We start from the raw sequence: 15,874 nt of genomic DNA on the forward strand, positions 1-15,874 counted from the left end.
GTCACAGACTTAACTAGAGCAAGACCAAGGGGTGGATCCTATGTCTATGGCTCCAAGTTCAATGCTCTTTCTTAACAAAATTCAGTCATGATATCTTTCTCTAAGCATATGCACATGAGTATACACACACACACACACACACACACACACAAATGGAATTTGTTCTCCAATAGGGGACTTTGGTTTATCTTGGGAATCCTCAGTCTACCCAGAGGAGACCACCATCTTTGCATCTCATTTGAACCTAAGTGTGCCTACACATGGGGCTTGCTACTTGGACATGTGAGTGGGCTATCTCTTCTAAGCAGCAGTGGAAGTAGGGGCTTCCCCAGAGAACAGTGGGCCACCTGCTTAGACATTTGTGAGGGCAATTTAGGCATCCTGCACATGGCAAGAGGAGCAGACCTCTGGACACGCTGCCTAAGGGACAGGCATTGCAAGGGTGTGGCCCAGGCCCTGTTAAGGCTGCTTGCCTGACAAACTGGGCTACAGGGATGGGCAGAACACTTAGCTCAATTTGGAAGAACTAGTGGCAAAAGAGGCGTGCCTACAGCACAGCAGAGGTGGGCCCAAGTGGGGAGATACCCTGGATAGCCCCCGAAGGCAGGGCCCCTTCACCACCCTCCCCGCCCCCCTTGGAGGCCCTGGGTACCTGTTTATTCTTTAGGTCAAGGGAGAGCTCGTAATCGGAGGCGTTAGGGGCGTGGGAGCAGAGCGCCGTCGCCAAGGCAGGCTGCTGCCGGCCGGGGGAGGCCGCGCGGTGGGAGCCAGCCCTCGGGGAGGCACCCCCCGCCCCCGGCCGCTCCTCCTCCTCCTGCAGCTCCTGGGCTTGAGCCTTCGGGGCATGGGCACTGGGTCTGCCGGCTGCCACCGCCGCCGCTGCCACCACGGAGTCCTCCATGCCCCCACCGGCCTGGGCACAGGAGCCATCGCTGTGAACAAAAGGCAACGGTGCTCGGTTGGGGGGGAGCGGGACAGGGTGCATGTGGGTGTGGGGGTGAGGAGAGAGACTGGGCACTCTGGCCTGGCCTTTCAGGCAGCGATGGGCCTTCCTAGTGGTGGGGGCTTGGGGGTGCCTCCTGAAGTCACCTCTAGGGAGGGGCTACCTTGGCAGGGAAGAGCTTCAGGCAAGGAAGAGAGCCTGAATTTGGAGAGGGTATCCCAGGCAGAGGAAAGGAGCAGCTATGATCAGAGCTCATGAACCTCTGCTTGCTTAGAACCTCTGCTCTGCAGTACAGCAGAGTAGGTAGGAGTAGACTTCCTGGGTTGGAATCTGGACTCTGACTCTTATTAGTTATGGGAACCTGAACAGGCTGCTTAACCTCATTGTACCTCTGTTTTCCCATCTATAAAATGGGCACAGTAATAGTACCTACTTCATAAGGATGTTGGAAGGCTTACATTAGCTAAAGTTAAGACAGTGCCTGGCTCAGGGTCCTTGCTAAATGTAAGTGTTAACTATCATCATTATCAGTGGTCTGGTTCCCTGGCCAGTGGCTTAGGCAGCTGGAAAGAAGCTGATCCACACACTGAACCAGCTCCATCTTTATGCTGCCCAAATGACTGTGGGGAAGGTGTGATGCTTACAGGCCTGGTCTGAGCATAAAGCCCCTCCAGGCCAGGCGGACACCAGCTTTTTAGGACTGGGTCTGTGAAGAGAAGGGTGGTTGCTCTGCTGGGTCTAGGGGAAGATCTGTCTTTGGCTCCTGGCCTCTCCTCCCCTCCCATGGAGCCCCCAGGAGGCTGAGCCATAGCTGCTGCCCACCTCCTTACCCTAAGGAGATACCTGCTAACTGGAGCCATCATACCCCAGCCTGCCCTGGGGAATTAATACACTCAGGTTGCTCCCCTCCCTGGCCAGTCTCCTAGTTCCATCCTTCCCTCAAGGCCAAGTGCTAAGCCACCTGTCCATAAAGCCTTCCCAAGCAACTCCAGCTTTGACCGCTCCATTTGCTAGCACACTAGGAGCTGCACTTAGAGAGTCTATCTCTATTTCCCAGGAGCAGAAGCATCGTGGCTACAGCACGGGCTCAAATCCATACTCTACCACCGTGTGGCTTCAGTTAAGTTGCTTTTCCTCTGAGCCCATCTCTGGCTTCCTCATTTGTATGGTGGAGGTACTAGTACCTATTTTATCAGGTTATGGTGAGGGCAGAGGAGTCAGTATATATACGGTGTTTAGCACACTGCCTGGCACAGAATAAGTGCTCAGTCAGTGTTAACTCATGCCCCCCATCTATCGCCTCTTAGAGTCCAGGACCTATATTCTATTTTATTCCTGCTCCCCAGTTAATGCTGGGCAGATGATCAGTGCTCAGTTAATACTTGTTGATGGATGAATTGAAGGGAGAGCAAGAGTCAAGGGACAACAGACAGAGATAGAAGATCAGGACTAGAAGGGACCCTAATGTCACCTAGTCCAGCCCTCCAATCTCCCTTTCTTATAGAAGGTGGGGTGACCCTGGCCCAAGAGCCAGGCAATACTTAGGGTTTCTTTCCTTTATAGTTTTGCCTCCATGTAAGGTGCCCCCAAATCAACAGGCAAAAAAGAGACCTCTTCGTGTTGCTTTCACCCAACTTTGGAACCTCCTGGTACTAGAATAACCAAGGATGAGTGGCGAACCCTTCCACTCAATCTCCATCTATCCTCCCCATACTCCTGGCCTCATTGCTCCCATAAAGGAGAGCGCATTGGCTGGCCCTAGCAACAAGGAGCCCCAAACTCCCTAAGGAAACCCTCTATATGCATGATTCTTTCCTCCATCACTTTCTGTATGGCCATTAATCGAGTTGTATAGTTGGATGAGCTCTAGTTATCTGATATGGTTTTTTTTTTCACCAGTTTTCACTGGTTGAAGATCTGACTGCAACTCATCTTGTCATAAGACTTACCCATTCTTCCCATAGGGCACACAGATATAGCCCTTCCTTCTCCTATCACAACCTGCCTCCAGGGCCTGGGGGGCACCATTCAGTCTCATACATACATCTCTTCTCCAGACTGTTCTTGGTGCTGATGCCCAAGCCTCTTCACCCTAAAAGGTTTTCCAGAATCTTTAGAGAACTGGTGGCTACTCAGGACTACAAACACCTTTAAAAATATCCCTATGCTTTCTTTTACTGTGGGAGTCTGCTTGGCAAGAGGTTCTGGAGGAGTTGATGCCCCCCAATAACAATACTCAACCAGTGATGATGAAGGCAGGTGAATAAATACTCTGGCCTCTCATCCCTTGAGCAGAATAACTCCAAGGCACATTCCATGCCATTTCCCAAAAATGCCCAGTGGCCAAAGCCATGACCTGATCATTAATGAACATGTATTGGCTTCCTTCTCTTCTGTGTCTCATCCCCCACCCCCACACTGGCATTTCTTGGAGTCACCTTATCCCAAATAAACTACTTGTGTTAAACCAAAACAGACTTTAAAAATAGCCTTCTTTGTGGTCCACCCCTCTGAATATAGACAGACTCCAAGGCCTTATCTCCTGAACTCATTCATAGGGCCTGGGAGTTAGGAGACCCCTCACTGTCATCTCTAGCACATGCACATACATGCATGCATGCATGCACGTACACACACACACACACACACACACACACCCCAACACACACACAGACACACACACACACACACACACACACCAACGCATACACTGATGCATACATAATGCTTCTAACTAGCTCTGTGGCTTGGGTAATTTGTTCATCCTTCTGTGTCAGTTTTCCTTACTTGTCACATGATGAGAACTTACTTATCTCTAAGCTTGGAATTCTGGAAGCTTGGATTCCAGTGCCAAAGCCAGTCCACCAAGGCCCACCAGCCCCAAGGTTCCAGACTGTCTGGCTGATGGAACCAACTCTGCCTTTGCCCACCTCTATGCAAAGGGATCTGAGAGACTATGACACCCCCCCCAACCCGAGTATATGATGAAAAGTATTAGAAAGAGGACTTTGTCCTTGCCTTCCCTCCTTAGACTTCTCCACTCACTTGTGTGGTATAAAGTAGCTATGGGAGACTCAGAACTAATGTCATCAATATGGCAAAGTTTAAGATTATACAGTACAGAGAAAAGAACATGGGCTTTGGTGTCAGGAAAACCTGGGTTAGAATCCTCTTTCTGCTACTTATTATGTGAACTTGGGCAAGTTGCCTAACCTCCTTGTGCCTCTATTTCCACAAAACAGGCATCCTAACTCCTTTGCAAGGTTGCTGTGAGGAATAAATATAGCTTGCAAAGAACTTAGTACAGTGCCTGGCACACAGTAGTCCTTGATAAATGATGACCACAGTGGTGGCAGTATTTGGAGCTGGAAACCTACAGCATGGAGTCTCAAAGGAATTCCCAGAAAAACAGCATGGAGAATTTCTATGTGGAAGGAGAAGGGGTTCTCAACATTTAGCCCTCCTCAACCTTCACAAAACAAACAGTAATGTTTCTCCATCATAGCTCATGGTCTTTCCCAGACCTCCAGACTAACTCCCATGGTCTTTAGGGAGAGAAGCAAAGGCCAATTGGCTTACAGAGGCTTCCTCCCACCCTTGTTCTCCACCCACTGGAGCAACAACACAGTGAAGGACCTTGGTGTTGGGGATCACAAATCATGGGATCCATCACCTCTGACGAATCCATACACATCTACCACCTACAGGAAGTCTCCTTGGCTGTACCAGTCACAATATGAGGTATGCCCTAGGCAGACATTTGTCCAATGCTCCTTGTGTGGATCTGTGTTGTAGTCACTTTTCAGGGAGCTGTAGAGGACTGAGTACTTAAAACTTCTCATCAAAAGAATGTTCCCAGCCTCTCTTTCCCTCTCTGTACCCCATCTATAAAAATGGGCCAGTGAAAGAGTTTAGAATATTCATCCTAGCTGTTGCAGCTAGAAGGCCATATACTTCAACTTAGAGATCACCTACTTCAATCCCAGTCTCTTATGGAACCGTAAGCCCATTGTTCCAATGCCCAGAACATCACACTTTGCAAGACACAGGCTGTGTCCCCTTGAGTGTCTAGAGTTTACTGGGCTGACCTGACATCATGAAGCTGCTGTCCCCAGTGGGTCATATTTCAGGCAGCCTGGCACTTGGACAGGAATCATGTGAATGGTATTCACTCCATGACCTGCATAGATTCTTGTAAGGAGAAGAGAGGGAGAGGAGGGGGGAGAGAGGCTGGTGATGTTAGCTATCTTGGGCTCATTATCCAGCTGTACAGAAACAGATTCCTTGAATGGCAGCCCACTAGCCTAGAGAAACTTAGTGTGACTGATGACATAAAGGAGATGCTAGTCATAAGAATCTTTCCTGGGTTGGGACACCCACTTGAGAAGGGAAAAAGAATGTAGGTGGCACCAAAACAAGAGGGTTCTGAGAAGGCTTTGGTGGCACCCATATGACATTAGACCAATAAACATACAAGGACTCAGGCCATGAATGGGGGTTATTCCACACATGAGAAAAAGACAGGATTTGAGCATGGCAAATGAAAGTCTTTGAGAAATTGGGGGAATAGCAGTTGCTCAGAGGAATACTACATGTGCCCAAGACCAGAATGACCTGTGTGTTGGGACTGAACATCACATCAAAGAGTGTCACCTACGTGGGAAGCTGAGGGATGTGCTTGGAGGGATGATAGGGGCCCAGAGAGCATGGCATATATATGACTCCCCTGGAGTTCTAGTGACCACTCCATCCTATCATTGCTGCTATCAAAGCTGATTTCATAAAATGTACATACTTTAATGCCAATACTTTGCTCAAAACCCATCAGTGACTTCCCAATACTCCTGAGATGAGGTCCACCAGCGTGGACTTTGAAGCACTTGTGATCTTACTACAACCTCCCCTTCCAGCCACATTTCCACCAAGTGATCCACCCACTCTGTGCACACTGAAGTTCTCCCCAAATCTGCCAAGCCCTCTCAGACCACTATGTCTCTCAATAACCTTCTTCTGCCTTGAGATGTTTTCTCTCCATGATCCTAATCTCCCACCCCCATTTTCTCTGCTTTGTCAACTCTTTCAGGACGCACTCATTGCCCCTGGGAAGAATCAGTCCCACCCTCCAATGTGCTCTCATAATTCTTGGCACTCGCCTCTATTTCAGCAATGACCACTTTGTGTTCTAATTATTCATTGATGTGTCTCTCTCTGTTAGACTATGCCATGTACACCTTTTTATCACCAGTGCAATCACAGCGGGCTGGCTCATAAGACATGTTTAATAAATGTTAAATGAAAAGATAGATGGCTGGACAGGTCGATGGATGGACATCATTTAATCTCTACTACTTTCCCAAGGGCAGAGGTACTGAGGTAGGGTCAGTGATGCACCACCCAGACTCTCCTTCAAGGAATGACTTGTTGCCCAGCTCTGGGAGACTGCCCTCTGCTGTCAGCCCCTTCAGCTCCTTCAGGGAGTGTCTCAAAGGCAGTGTCTCCTTGGCCCAAAGTCACGTCCTTCCCAGAGCTGTCGGAATCCAGTGACTGATTGCGGCGGGGATATAAAGGCTCAGCCATTGTTACTTAACATGGGGCAAGTTTGGTAGGTCATTCTCCCTTCAGAGCTCACCTGGGACTGGCTGAGCATTTTGTTGGACTTCTGTCACTTGGACTTTTTCTTTTGCCCCGTGCTATGTTCCTGCCCTCCTTTCCGTTTGTGTTGATCCCAAGCACATCCTCTAGGAAACATTCAGCACCCTCAACTCAGAGTCTGCTTCCCAGAGAACCAAATCAGTGACATAACCAGCTTTTCTTTCTTCTTCCTTCTTCTCCAGACAGCAAAGATTACCTGGGTCTGCCTGCCCACACACCTGTAGAACCTTTCCCGTTTCCCAACAACTTTGAAACACCTTGAAAGAACTCTGGGCTCTCTTTCCAGAAAAATGCACATGATTTCATACATGCCAAATTTTACCTTCACATTCTGAGGCCTTAGAGACTCCATAGACCCAGGCTAAAAACACTATTCTGGAGACATGATCACAGATTATCTGCCATACGCTGAAGACTGTGCCAAGGGCCATAGGCAGCTCTGGTCGTACAGACAAAGTGTTTGGCTACCACCCACCTGAGAGCTTTCAGACACTGTTTACTGTTATCCTAGCACTGACGGCATCCTTGTTCACAAGTAAGAGAGCCTGAGTGGAGTGAGGCCCCTGGTTCTGCAACTTGTTCGTTAGCTGACTTGGGCAAGATACCTAACTTTTCTGTACCTCAGTTTGCTCATTTTCAAAGTGGGGATGTGAATATCTCCTTTCAAAGAGAGTGAGAAAGGTAAAATTAATTCATAGATAGGCTGGTATGCTGACCACAATGGGAAATATGGCCTCTTTTTTTTTAAGTTTATTTATTTATTTGGGGGGGGGGGAAGTGCACCCATGAGTGGGGGAGGGGTAGAGAGAGAGAGGGAGAGAGAATCCCAAGCAGGCTCTGTGCTGTCAGCACACAGCCGGATTCAGGGCTCAGTCTCAGCAACCATGAGATCGTGACTTGAGACAAAATCAAGAATTGGATGCTTAACTGACTGAGCCACCCAAGTGTCCTGGAAATACAGCCTTTCTATGCACCTGGCAGGACCCTGTGCTCACACAGCCTCTGCCAGGGAGCTGACTCAGGTCAGTGAGTGTCCTCCCTGGGCTCCCAGGCAAGGCCATGTCGCCCCCTGCCAGGAGCTGGAAGGATGGAGGTAACTGGAGAACTGTGCAAGAGCCAGGAGAGGGCACTTAGGTCCATGCTGCCCTACCGGAGGCTGGCTTGAGTGATGGCCTTTGGCATGAAGGTGGAGAAAGGAATGAGGAGGCACCTAGAGGCCCACCTCCTGAGGGGCTTGTTGGTGTTGGTGCTGGTGGGTGGCCGAGGGAGGCTGTTTTCCCATCTGTGCAAGACTAAAGCAGTGATTACTAGAGACCTTGCTAGGAGGGTTTGGGGGGGCTAAAGGATTCCTCATGTGGGAAGAATCTCCAGAAGTCCTGACCAATTGCACTACATTAGCCCAAACTCTGCCAGCCTTTCTTTTTTTTTTTTCAAGCTTATTTTTGAGAGAGAGAGAGAGGGAAAGAGAGAGAGTGAGGCGGGGGGGGGCAGAGAGAGGGAGACAGAGAATCCGAAGCAGGGTCCAGGCTCTGAGCTGTCAGTGCAGAGCCCAATGCGGAGCTTGAACCCACAACCTGGTGAGATCATGACCTGAGCCAAAGTCAGATGCTTAACCAACTGATCCACCCAGGTGCCCCTGCCTGCCTTTCTTAAAGTGCTTTTGGGACAAAGAAACTAGGCATTTTGCAGAAAAAAGCTAACAACATGGCTCACATCTGGAGACTTTTCAGCCTTTACTAAAACACTTCCTTATCTCCCATGTCTGAATCAATAAGGTGATCGTAGATGGTCAGAAGAAAGGCACCAAGCAAGGAAAGCCAAGCATCTTCTGGGTCCCAGATAGTACTGGGGAAATCTGAGGTGAACAGAGGGCCAGTGCTGGAAACAGAGTCGCTCTGTACTCATTCTAAGGACAGGCTAGAAAATGCTACTCCAGGTGGTGGAAGGAACACTGGGCTGTGAGTCAAGGTCCAATCTGGCTTCTGCCTGCAGCATTTGGTATAACCTTGGGCATGCCACTTCTCTCTGGACCTCTGTCTCATCATGAAATGGACAGTCTCTGCAAAATGCTTTGACATCTGGAAGGAAGGAGAGGCTCAGCTTTCTCCATTTCTCCTTTCCTCTCCATGGGCCCCAGGCCCACACTGCACCATCCCTGCCCAGTGGCTGGGCTCTGGCTCCTCTGCCCTCAACACCCAAGGACACAGCATAAGCCTCCCTTTACTTCCTTTACGTCATTTAATCCATGGCAGCACCTGCCCCAGCCCATGGCTCCTTGACCTCCATTATCCAAGCTGGAAGCCAGGTCTCAGAATAGAAACCCCTGGAGGAGGGCAGCTGTGGCTTTCTGGGTTCATCCACTTGCAGAAACTGCCCTGGATTCATTGACTGTGACAGATGCTTCTCCTTCCCCTTTCCCAAGGGCCCTGAGAGAGTAAGTGATGCTCTCTCTTGTCAGCTCCTTGGAGACTCTGGGCTTTGGTCTCATAGCTGTTCCAAAAAAGTGCTGGCTGGTTTGCTTTGTCTTTAGGGGTTTCCTGTCAAAGGAACCACAGTCCTCTGGACTTGTGCCTTCCCCATATCCAGGCCCACAGTACCGTGGTGCGCACTCAAGGATGGTCACAGAAGCAGCCCAGGCAGACTGTCCCCAGATGTCCAGTGTGGGCATCAGCCTCCCCTACTCAGCCCACCCCACAAGGGAACAGCAGCACCTGGGCACATCAGAACCTGCTGTGCTCCAGGGAAATCTCATCTAGAAGTTTCCTCTGGACACCTCCCTCACAGGCTCCTAAACTGAGCACACTGATTAATGCCATCTTCTTGCCACTGGAATCCTAATATTTTGAGCATTTTATTTTCTCACAAATAGGCATAGATCTGGTAACAAAACCAGGCTCTAAGGACATCCTACCTGCTTTCTGCCCCTTCCCTGACACACAGCACACAATTTCACAAATGCATGTTTCTCTAAGCCCAGACACAGAACTCACTATACCCCTAAATGCACCTCAGATTTCTTCACCGTTTATGTCTGCTTGTGTTATCGTCCCTAAGAGAAGACATTTCCCATGCCTGACATCCTCATGGCACCCAACCCTGCAAGGAAGCTCCAGAAACACTGCCTTTAAAACCATCTCTGGACACACAGCCTAAAGTCGTCACACAGCCAGTGCAGGCAACACTTCGTATTTACAGCCTGGTGAAACTCTGGATTTTATTTAATTTTTTCTCTTATTATGAGCCATTTTACATATGGAAATATGAGTGACATATGTATAAAGTGTAAAGAAAAATCTTCACTTGTACCCAGCTCAAGAAATGGCACATTAGAAGCCTTTGACACCTCACATATTCCTTCTCCTCTTAAGGAATCTTTGTCCTGAATTTGTGTTTATTATTTCCTGCTTTTCCTTGGGGGCAAATTTCTTCCTTGTCCTTACATAAGTGGCAGTGGCTGCTTTTGCAGCAGCACCAAGCCTGCATAGTGTGCTCACGGGGCAGGTCCGGGAACACTCGAGATCTTGCAGACCCCACACAGGTCAGGAGGTCCTTCTCCAAGGGCAATGGCCTGCAACTCCATGCTGGCAGGACAGAAAAGATGGCAGGGATCTGGCCGCAGCTGAGCTGCACCCATTGTCTCAGCAAGGAAGACTTTTAGGAAAGAAAATGGACTCATTCTTTAAGGACCTATTCCCCCGCCCCACCACCACCACCATGGTCTAGGTATGTTACCATGGGCCACGGTGACTCTCAGGAGCCACATAAGTGATGCTGGGAGAGGTGTACTCAAGAAAGACATCAGCCCATGAGCCAGCTGGGAGCCAGGTCCAAGGTGTGAGTGCTTTGGGGTCCCTGAGAGGAGGGAACACAGGAGGCCACAGGCAATGTTGGCCAGTGCACAGATGGGGACAGCGCTGCAGCAGGTAGGACTCCATGCCAGACGGCCTGGCTTTGCACGCTCGCTCTGCCATCGACTTGCTGTGTGACCTTGGGCAAGTTGCTTAACCTTGTGCCTCGCTTTCTTCTCTATGGGAGAATTAAGGTAGAGAATTAAGGTGTGTAAAATGCTCAGTAAGCCCTATATAATGAACAACTATCTTTTTCCTTTTTAGGATTTCCAATATGCTATTCTGTTCAAACAAGAAAACAAAAAAGCAAAAACCTCATTCTGTTTCCGAATATGAAAAGGTAGGAAGGAAGTGACTTCAGAATAAAGAACAGTCCTTAACTTGAACTATCTTTCTCTCACGTTCTTGTGAGAGAGTTCTTTAAATGGAAAAGTAGTGCTCTTTTCTGCACAGCATAATTTCTGAAGCTCTGAGTTACAGACGATGCCAAGAGAATCCTGCCAGGATGTATAAGGGCTGGGAGGCAGCAGGATATAACGAGTGGGAGATGAAGAACCAGACTGACCATGGTTTAAAATCTAACAACTCACTTGTTGTGTGGCCTTGGCTAGTTCCCTAACTTTTCGGAGCCTGTTTCCTCTTCTGTTGGGAGAGTTGACAAAACAATGTCCATAAAGCTTCTGGGACCTACTGATGCCCTGTAAATGTAGGTTTCCTTCTTTCATCTGGGCATGTGGCACTTCCTCACCTTCTGGCTCAAGAGCGATGACTCCCTGGAGAGCAAAGACCTCATCTAATCCTTCTTGGGTCCCTCTGAGGGATGGTGATGATCGCAACACACACACTACATCCCAGAGGCTGGGCCACGCCCAGCTATTTTGTTTCCTCATGGCTATAAAGTCCCTTTATTCCATCCTCCTCCTGTCCCACTCAGATCGGCCCTACCTCACCCCAGCAGAGCAGATTTTTTTTGGATCTTGAGCTATTTCCAGGGAAAGACATTCTCCCAGCTCCTCACAGACTCAATTTCACCACAAGCCAGGGAAAAGGTCTCCGATGGCCTACAGGTGTCTGTGGCAGTCAGGTGTGTGCTGACCCCAAACAGGAGTCTTGTGACACAAGAGATGGAAATGGCAAATGCCCAGTAGTGTAGGACGCTGCTCTGGCCATCCATCCAGTTTCTACGGAACAAGATTATTGACCTATTTCCTTTCAGTCACCTTCATTATCTTTTGCTTTCCGACTTGAAGTTCTTCCTAATGTCTAGCTTCAGTCGTTCTTGCTACCGAAGAAACCTTCACAAGCTCACAAGTATCAGAATGGCTGTGCTATTTTCTACATGTCTGCGGGTTTCACACGTCTCTCCAAACGTGTTTAGGATGAAGGGACAATGCATGGCACACTGGCTTTGGGAAGAAGCCTCAGAGATCCCAGCTTGGGGAACCACCCACCCCTCCAGGCAGGGCAGGGGTCAGTGCCAGGCCATAAACCTTTCCCTGAAAGGGTTCAACCGTTTCCTCCTTTTTAAATAAAAAAATTTTTAATCTTTATTTATTTTTGAAAGAGAGAGTGTGATCAGGGGAGGAGCAGAGAGACAGGGAGACACAGAATCCGAAGCAGGCCCCAGGCCCTGAGCTGTCAGCACAGAGCTCGACGTGGGGCTCAAACTCACCAACCATGAGATCATGACCTGAGCTGAAGTTGTACACTCAACCGACTGAGCCACCCAGATGCTCCCATTTCCTCCTCTTAAGAGAACAAACTGTCAGCTGGCAAGAATTTTCTGATAAAATGCCTCTGCTCTTAATCTCATCCTAGCCTGCACTGTGACAGCCTGGTGCTGGGTGAAATCATTTCCTCTCCTGCCCTGATGTCTAGAAAATCTCCTCTCTGGGCCTGTTGGCCCTACTGGATTGGCATTCATCTGGGTCTCTAGCTTCTTTGATCTTTTCCCCAAATTGGTCCCTTAATTCTGAGAGTCTCTCTTTCATTCAGATATTGGGCTCTTTCCAGCAGCCTATGTCCCAGGCTAGGCTTGAATAGAAACATCTGAAAGATGCCTCCTTCTCCATGCCCATCACCTGCCATCCAAAGGAGGGACTAGACCCTCTTTCTGAAGGGCATGTCTCAATGACTCTGAACAACATTCCAGGTAGTGTGTCCCCTCCTACTTGCCATACCAGGGGCTCTGCCATTAGACCCTCATCTCCTAAAGTAGTCAGCCCATTCTTTCTAAACATTTCCTAGTCATACCTGAGTTTCTAGTCCCCTTCTCTGGGACTCCTGGATCTTGATTGATTTCTCCCTCTCTGCTCCTGAAAAATCCAGTTTTCAAATAGCACTTACTGAGTGCTTCCTATATGCCAAGCACCTTTCCAGGAATCATCTCATTTAACCCCCTCAACCACTGTAAGAGGTAACTGCTCCTGCTATCCCCATTTTACAGGTAAGCAAATTGAGGATTAGAAGGTTTATGTAATTTAACCAAGGTCACAGAGTTTGTAAGTTGCCACGCCAGGATTTAGACCTGGATTTGAGTTGCTCTGTCTGTGTTCTCAACCGCTCCACATTCTAGTACTTCCTTGAAGTCTTCCTGAATTTATCTTCGAGCCCAGGGTACTATTTTACTACCTCCCCACTTCTCAGATCTTCCTGTCCAACCTAGAAGGGCATCCACAAAACTCATCTGGCACACCCCTCTGCACTTGGAGAAGAAAAGAGACTCTCATATTTTTAAGTTCGTTATTAATCAGTAATTGTGAGTATCCTGTTCACCGGTATCATTGCTCATTATGAATTAATAAATTCATAGTAATATACAAGTCTCTTATAATGCTGTTTCTGGTGAGCCAGGTCCCCTGAAATCTGAGGACCTCAGGGTCACCTAATCGCTTCTCCAAACCTGCCAACCTGCAGCCTAGACGTGGAACATGGGAACCACGCTGAGATCCTGCCAGTCTGTGTGGGTGGTGGAGCATGGTCGAGGCAGCGCAAACAGTGACAGGCAGGAAGCAGGCCTTAATGCCCCCCATTTGTTGCAGCCCCTCTCTTTATGCGGGCTTGTTTTGATCTCTGTCAGCTTCTTTGGAACCTGAACAAGTTGCTTCTTTCCCCTATTTCCCCAGCTGGAAAACGGACACAGTAATTCTTGCCCCTGTGGCCTTTAACAGGTTTGTGGTGAGGATCAGATGGGTGAATGGTTGGGAAGGAGTTTTACAACCCGGAGCATCCTGTACACATGTTAGTTAAGGTTATGACCAGCTTTCCACCGAAACTTCCTTCATTTTCCATCATTTCTGTCCTTGGAATGAAGGAAGCTGCATGCATGGCAGAAGGGAAGCGGGTATCGGGCTCTTTCCTGGAGCATCCCGGGGGACAAAGTCCAGCGCCCAGGCAGCACAGGCCCTTGGATGCGGGGAGTGGGGCGAGGACCAGGGAAAATGACAGAAGGTGGTTGTGAGAGCCTGGACGACCCAGAGCGAGGTGAGGCTTTCCTCCTTTTGAAAATTCCCTTTTGTGTTTTAACAATCAGTAGAATGGAGAAAGAACCCGTGCACCAGCCCACTTGACGCTTCTCCTTTCTTATGTGTGCTCGCACGAGTTTGGATGTTGCCGTTCCCATCTGCTTCTTGGGTCCACTGTCCCCCATGTTCCTGTCATGCCACTTGCCCTTTGTTTTGCTTTGTAAATGCTCCCGGGTACTCCTGCTGCCACGGCCCAAGGCAGAGTGTCTTCTTACAGAATTACTGCCACAGGGACACTGGACATTAGACGGTTCACCCCCTAATGTAGTAGCTGGGGAAACTGAGGCATGGAGCTGGTGGTAGAAAGCCCCAGCTCTTCAGGAAGCCTGAGTTCTAGACCCTGTTGGGCTGGGAGAGCTGGGAGAGCTCGGGCAAGGCACCTTCCTCCGGTCCTCAGTCTCCTATCTGTGTGATAAAGAGTGGTGTATCACTTGGGTCCCTTCCAGCCAGAAACCCTCCGGTTCAAAAGCAATAGCTCCTGCTAGCTCTTCTGCCTGTCAGGGACAGCATCATATGCCAGTCTTCCTTCACAGACAGCTGTCTTTCCTGGTTTTTGTTTTTGTTTTCTTTTTGTGGTTTTTTAATCATCATATACACACATACACACACACACACAAAATCTCTAAGAATCTCCTTTCTTAAGCTATTCCAAGGCCTCTGTCAAAGGCAGTAGAATCGGTAAGAACGCCTTGTCTGATTAAACCACTTGCTGCAGACTATGATGATCTCCTCTCTTTTGGTTTGATGAAACAGATTTAAAGCCCTTTTTGTCATATATCAGAAACACTCACTGAAATCATAAATTATTGTCATGGTCATGTTATTGGTTGAAAGACAAATGAATGGGTGAAGATGACTTTTCAGAGGAGAAAACAAACCCAAACCAAAAAGGCTTAAGAGTGAGGTTAGAAAAATCTCTAGGCTTGGGGCGCCTTGGTGGCTCAGTCGGTTGGGTGGCTGACTACAGCTCAGGTTATGGTCTCACGGTCTGTGAGTTCGAGCTCTGTGTCGGGCTCTGTCCTGAGCCCTCAGAGCCTGAAGCCTGATTCCGATTCTGTGTCTCCCTCTCTCTCTGCCCCTTCCCTGCTTTCTCTCAGTCTCTCTCTCTCTCTCTCTCTCTCTCAAAAATAATAAACAATAAAAAAAATTTTAAAAAAATTAAAATCTCCAGGCTTGCAAAGAGAGGTTACTCTTTCTGGGAATGAAAAAAAAAGGAATACCCAAAAGACTCAAACAAGAAGTTTCTGGGAAATGAAAAAAAGAATCTCTTTCCCTAAATTGGACAAAACTGTGCATTAATGAACACCAGCGGAACAGAGATGGTTAGATGTTCCTTGTGGTGGCTTTCATTTTGTTGTTCTGGGAGTAGTATACTTAGTTATGTTTATTTCTTTAAATAATAAAGCCTGAAGCTTTTTCTCCCCCTGAAAATATTCTCCCAGTTATTCCTGTCTTCAGCTTGGTTGCTCTGATGTGTTTACCTCCAGGTGCCTAGAGTCCTCAAAGCCTCATTTGTAGGGTGGAGGGCCAGCCTTCACCGTCGCTGACCCACAAACCAGGCTTTCTTTGAGGAGCCCCCTCTAAGCAGCCCCCTTCCTGTGGCAGGAGAAGTAAGAGCCTGCTGTTCACTCCCCCACCATGCTTTCACTTCCTGTGCTTGAGAACACCACCCCCCCCCCCCCCCCCCCCCCCCCCCCCCCCCCCCCCCCCCCCCCCCCCCCCGCTTCTTTGGTCACCTGACTGGCGGCAGCACCTGCAAAAGATACTTCGTTCAAATCCTAGTTCCGCCCTTTGCCAGGGATATGGCCCTTAGACAAGCCATTCATCAGCTCTGATCCTCACTCTGTCCTCGAACCTGGGACTGAAAGCAGTTCATGAACCTTTGGTGGGAATTAAGTAAGCTAATA

The 15,874-nt window shown here is 48.8% G+C and overlaps 1 protein-coding gene across 1 annotated transcript in view; it reads right to left on the reverse strand.

Annotated features, from left to right (window-relative positions):
* The window catches only part of IQSEC3 (IQ motif and Sec7 domain ArfGEF 3), a 103,202-nt gene that overhangs the window by 48,405 nt on the left and 38,923 nt on the right, over positions 1–15,874 (reverse strand). Inside the window, exon 3 of the mRNA XM_042993743.1 lies at positions 653–932. Within this exon, the coding sequence (XP_042849677.1) occupies positions 653–932 (280 nt within the window). The remainder of the gene's footprint in view (positions 1–652; positions 933–15,874) is intronic.

This window comes from Panthera tigris, chromosome B4 (genome assembly GCF_018350195.1).
Source record: "Panthera tigris isolate Pti1 chromosome B4, P.tigris_Pti1_mat1.1, whole genome shotgun sequence".
Classification (NCBI taxonomy): Eukaryota; Metazoa; Chordata; class Mammalia; order Carnivora; family Felidae; genus Panthera; species Panthera tigris.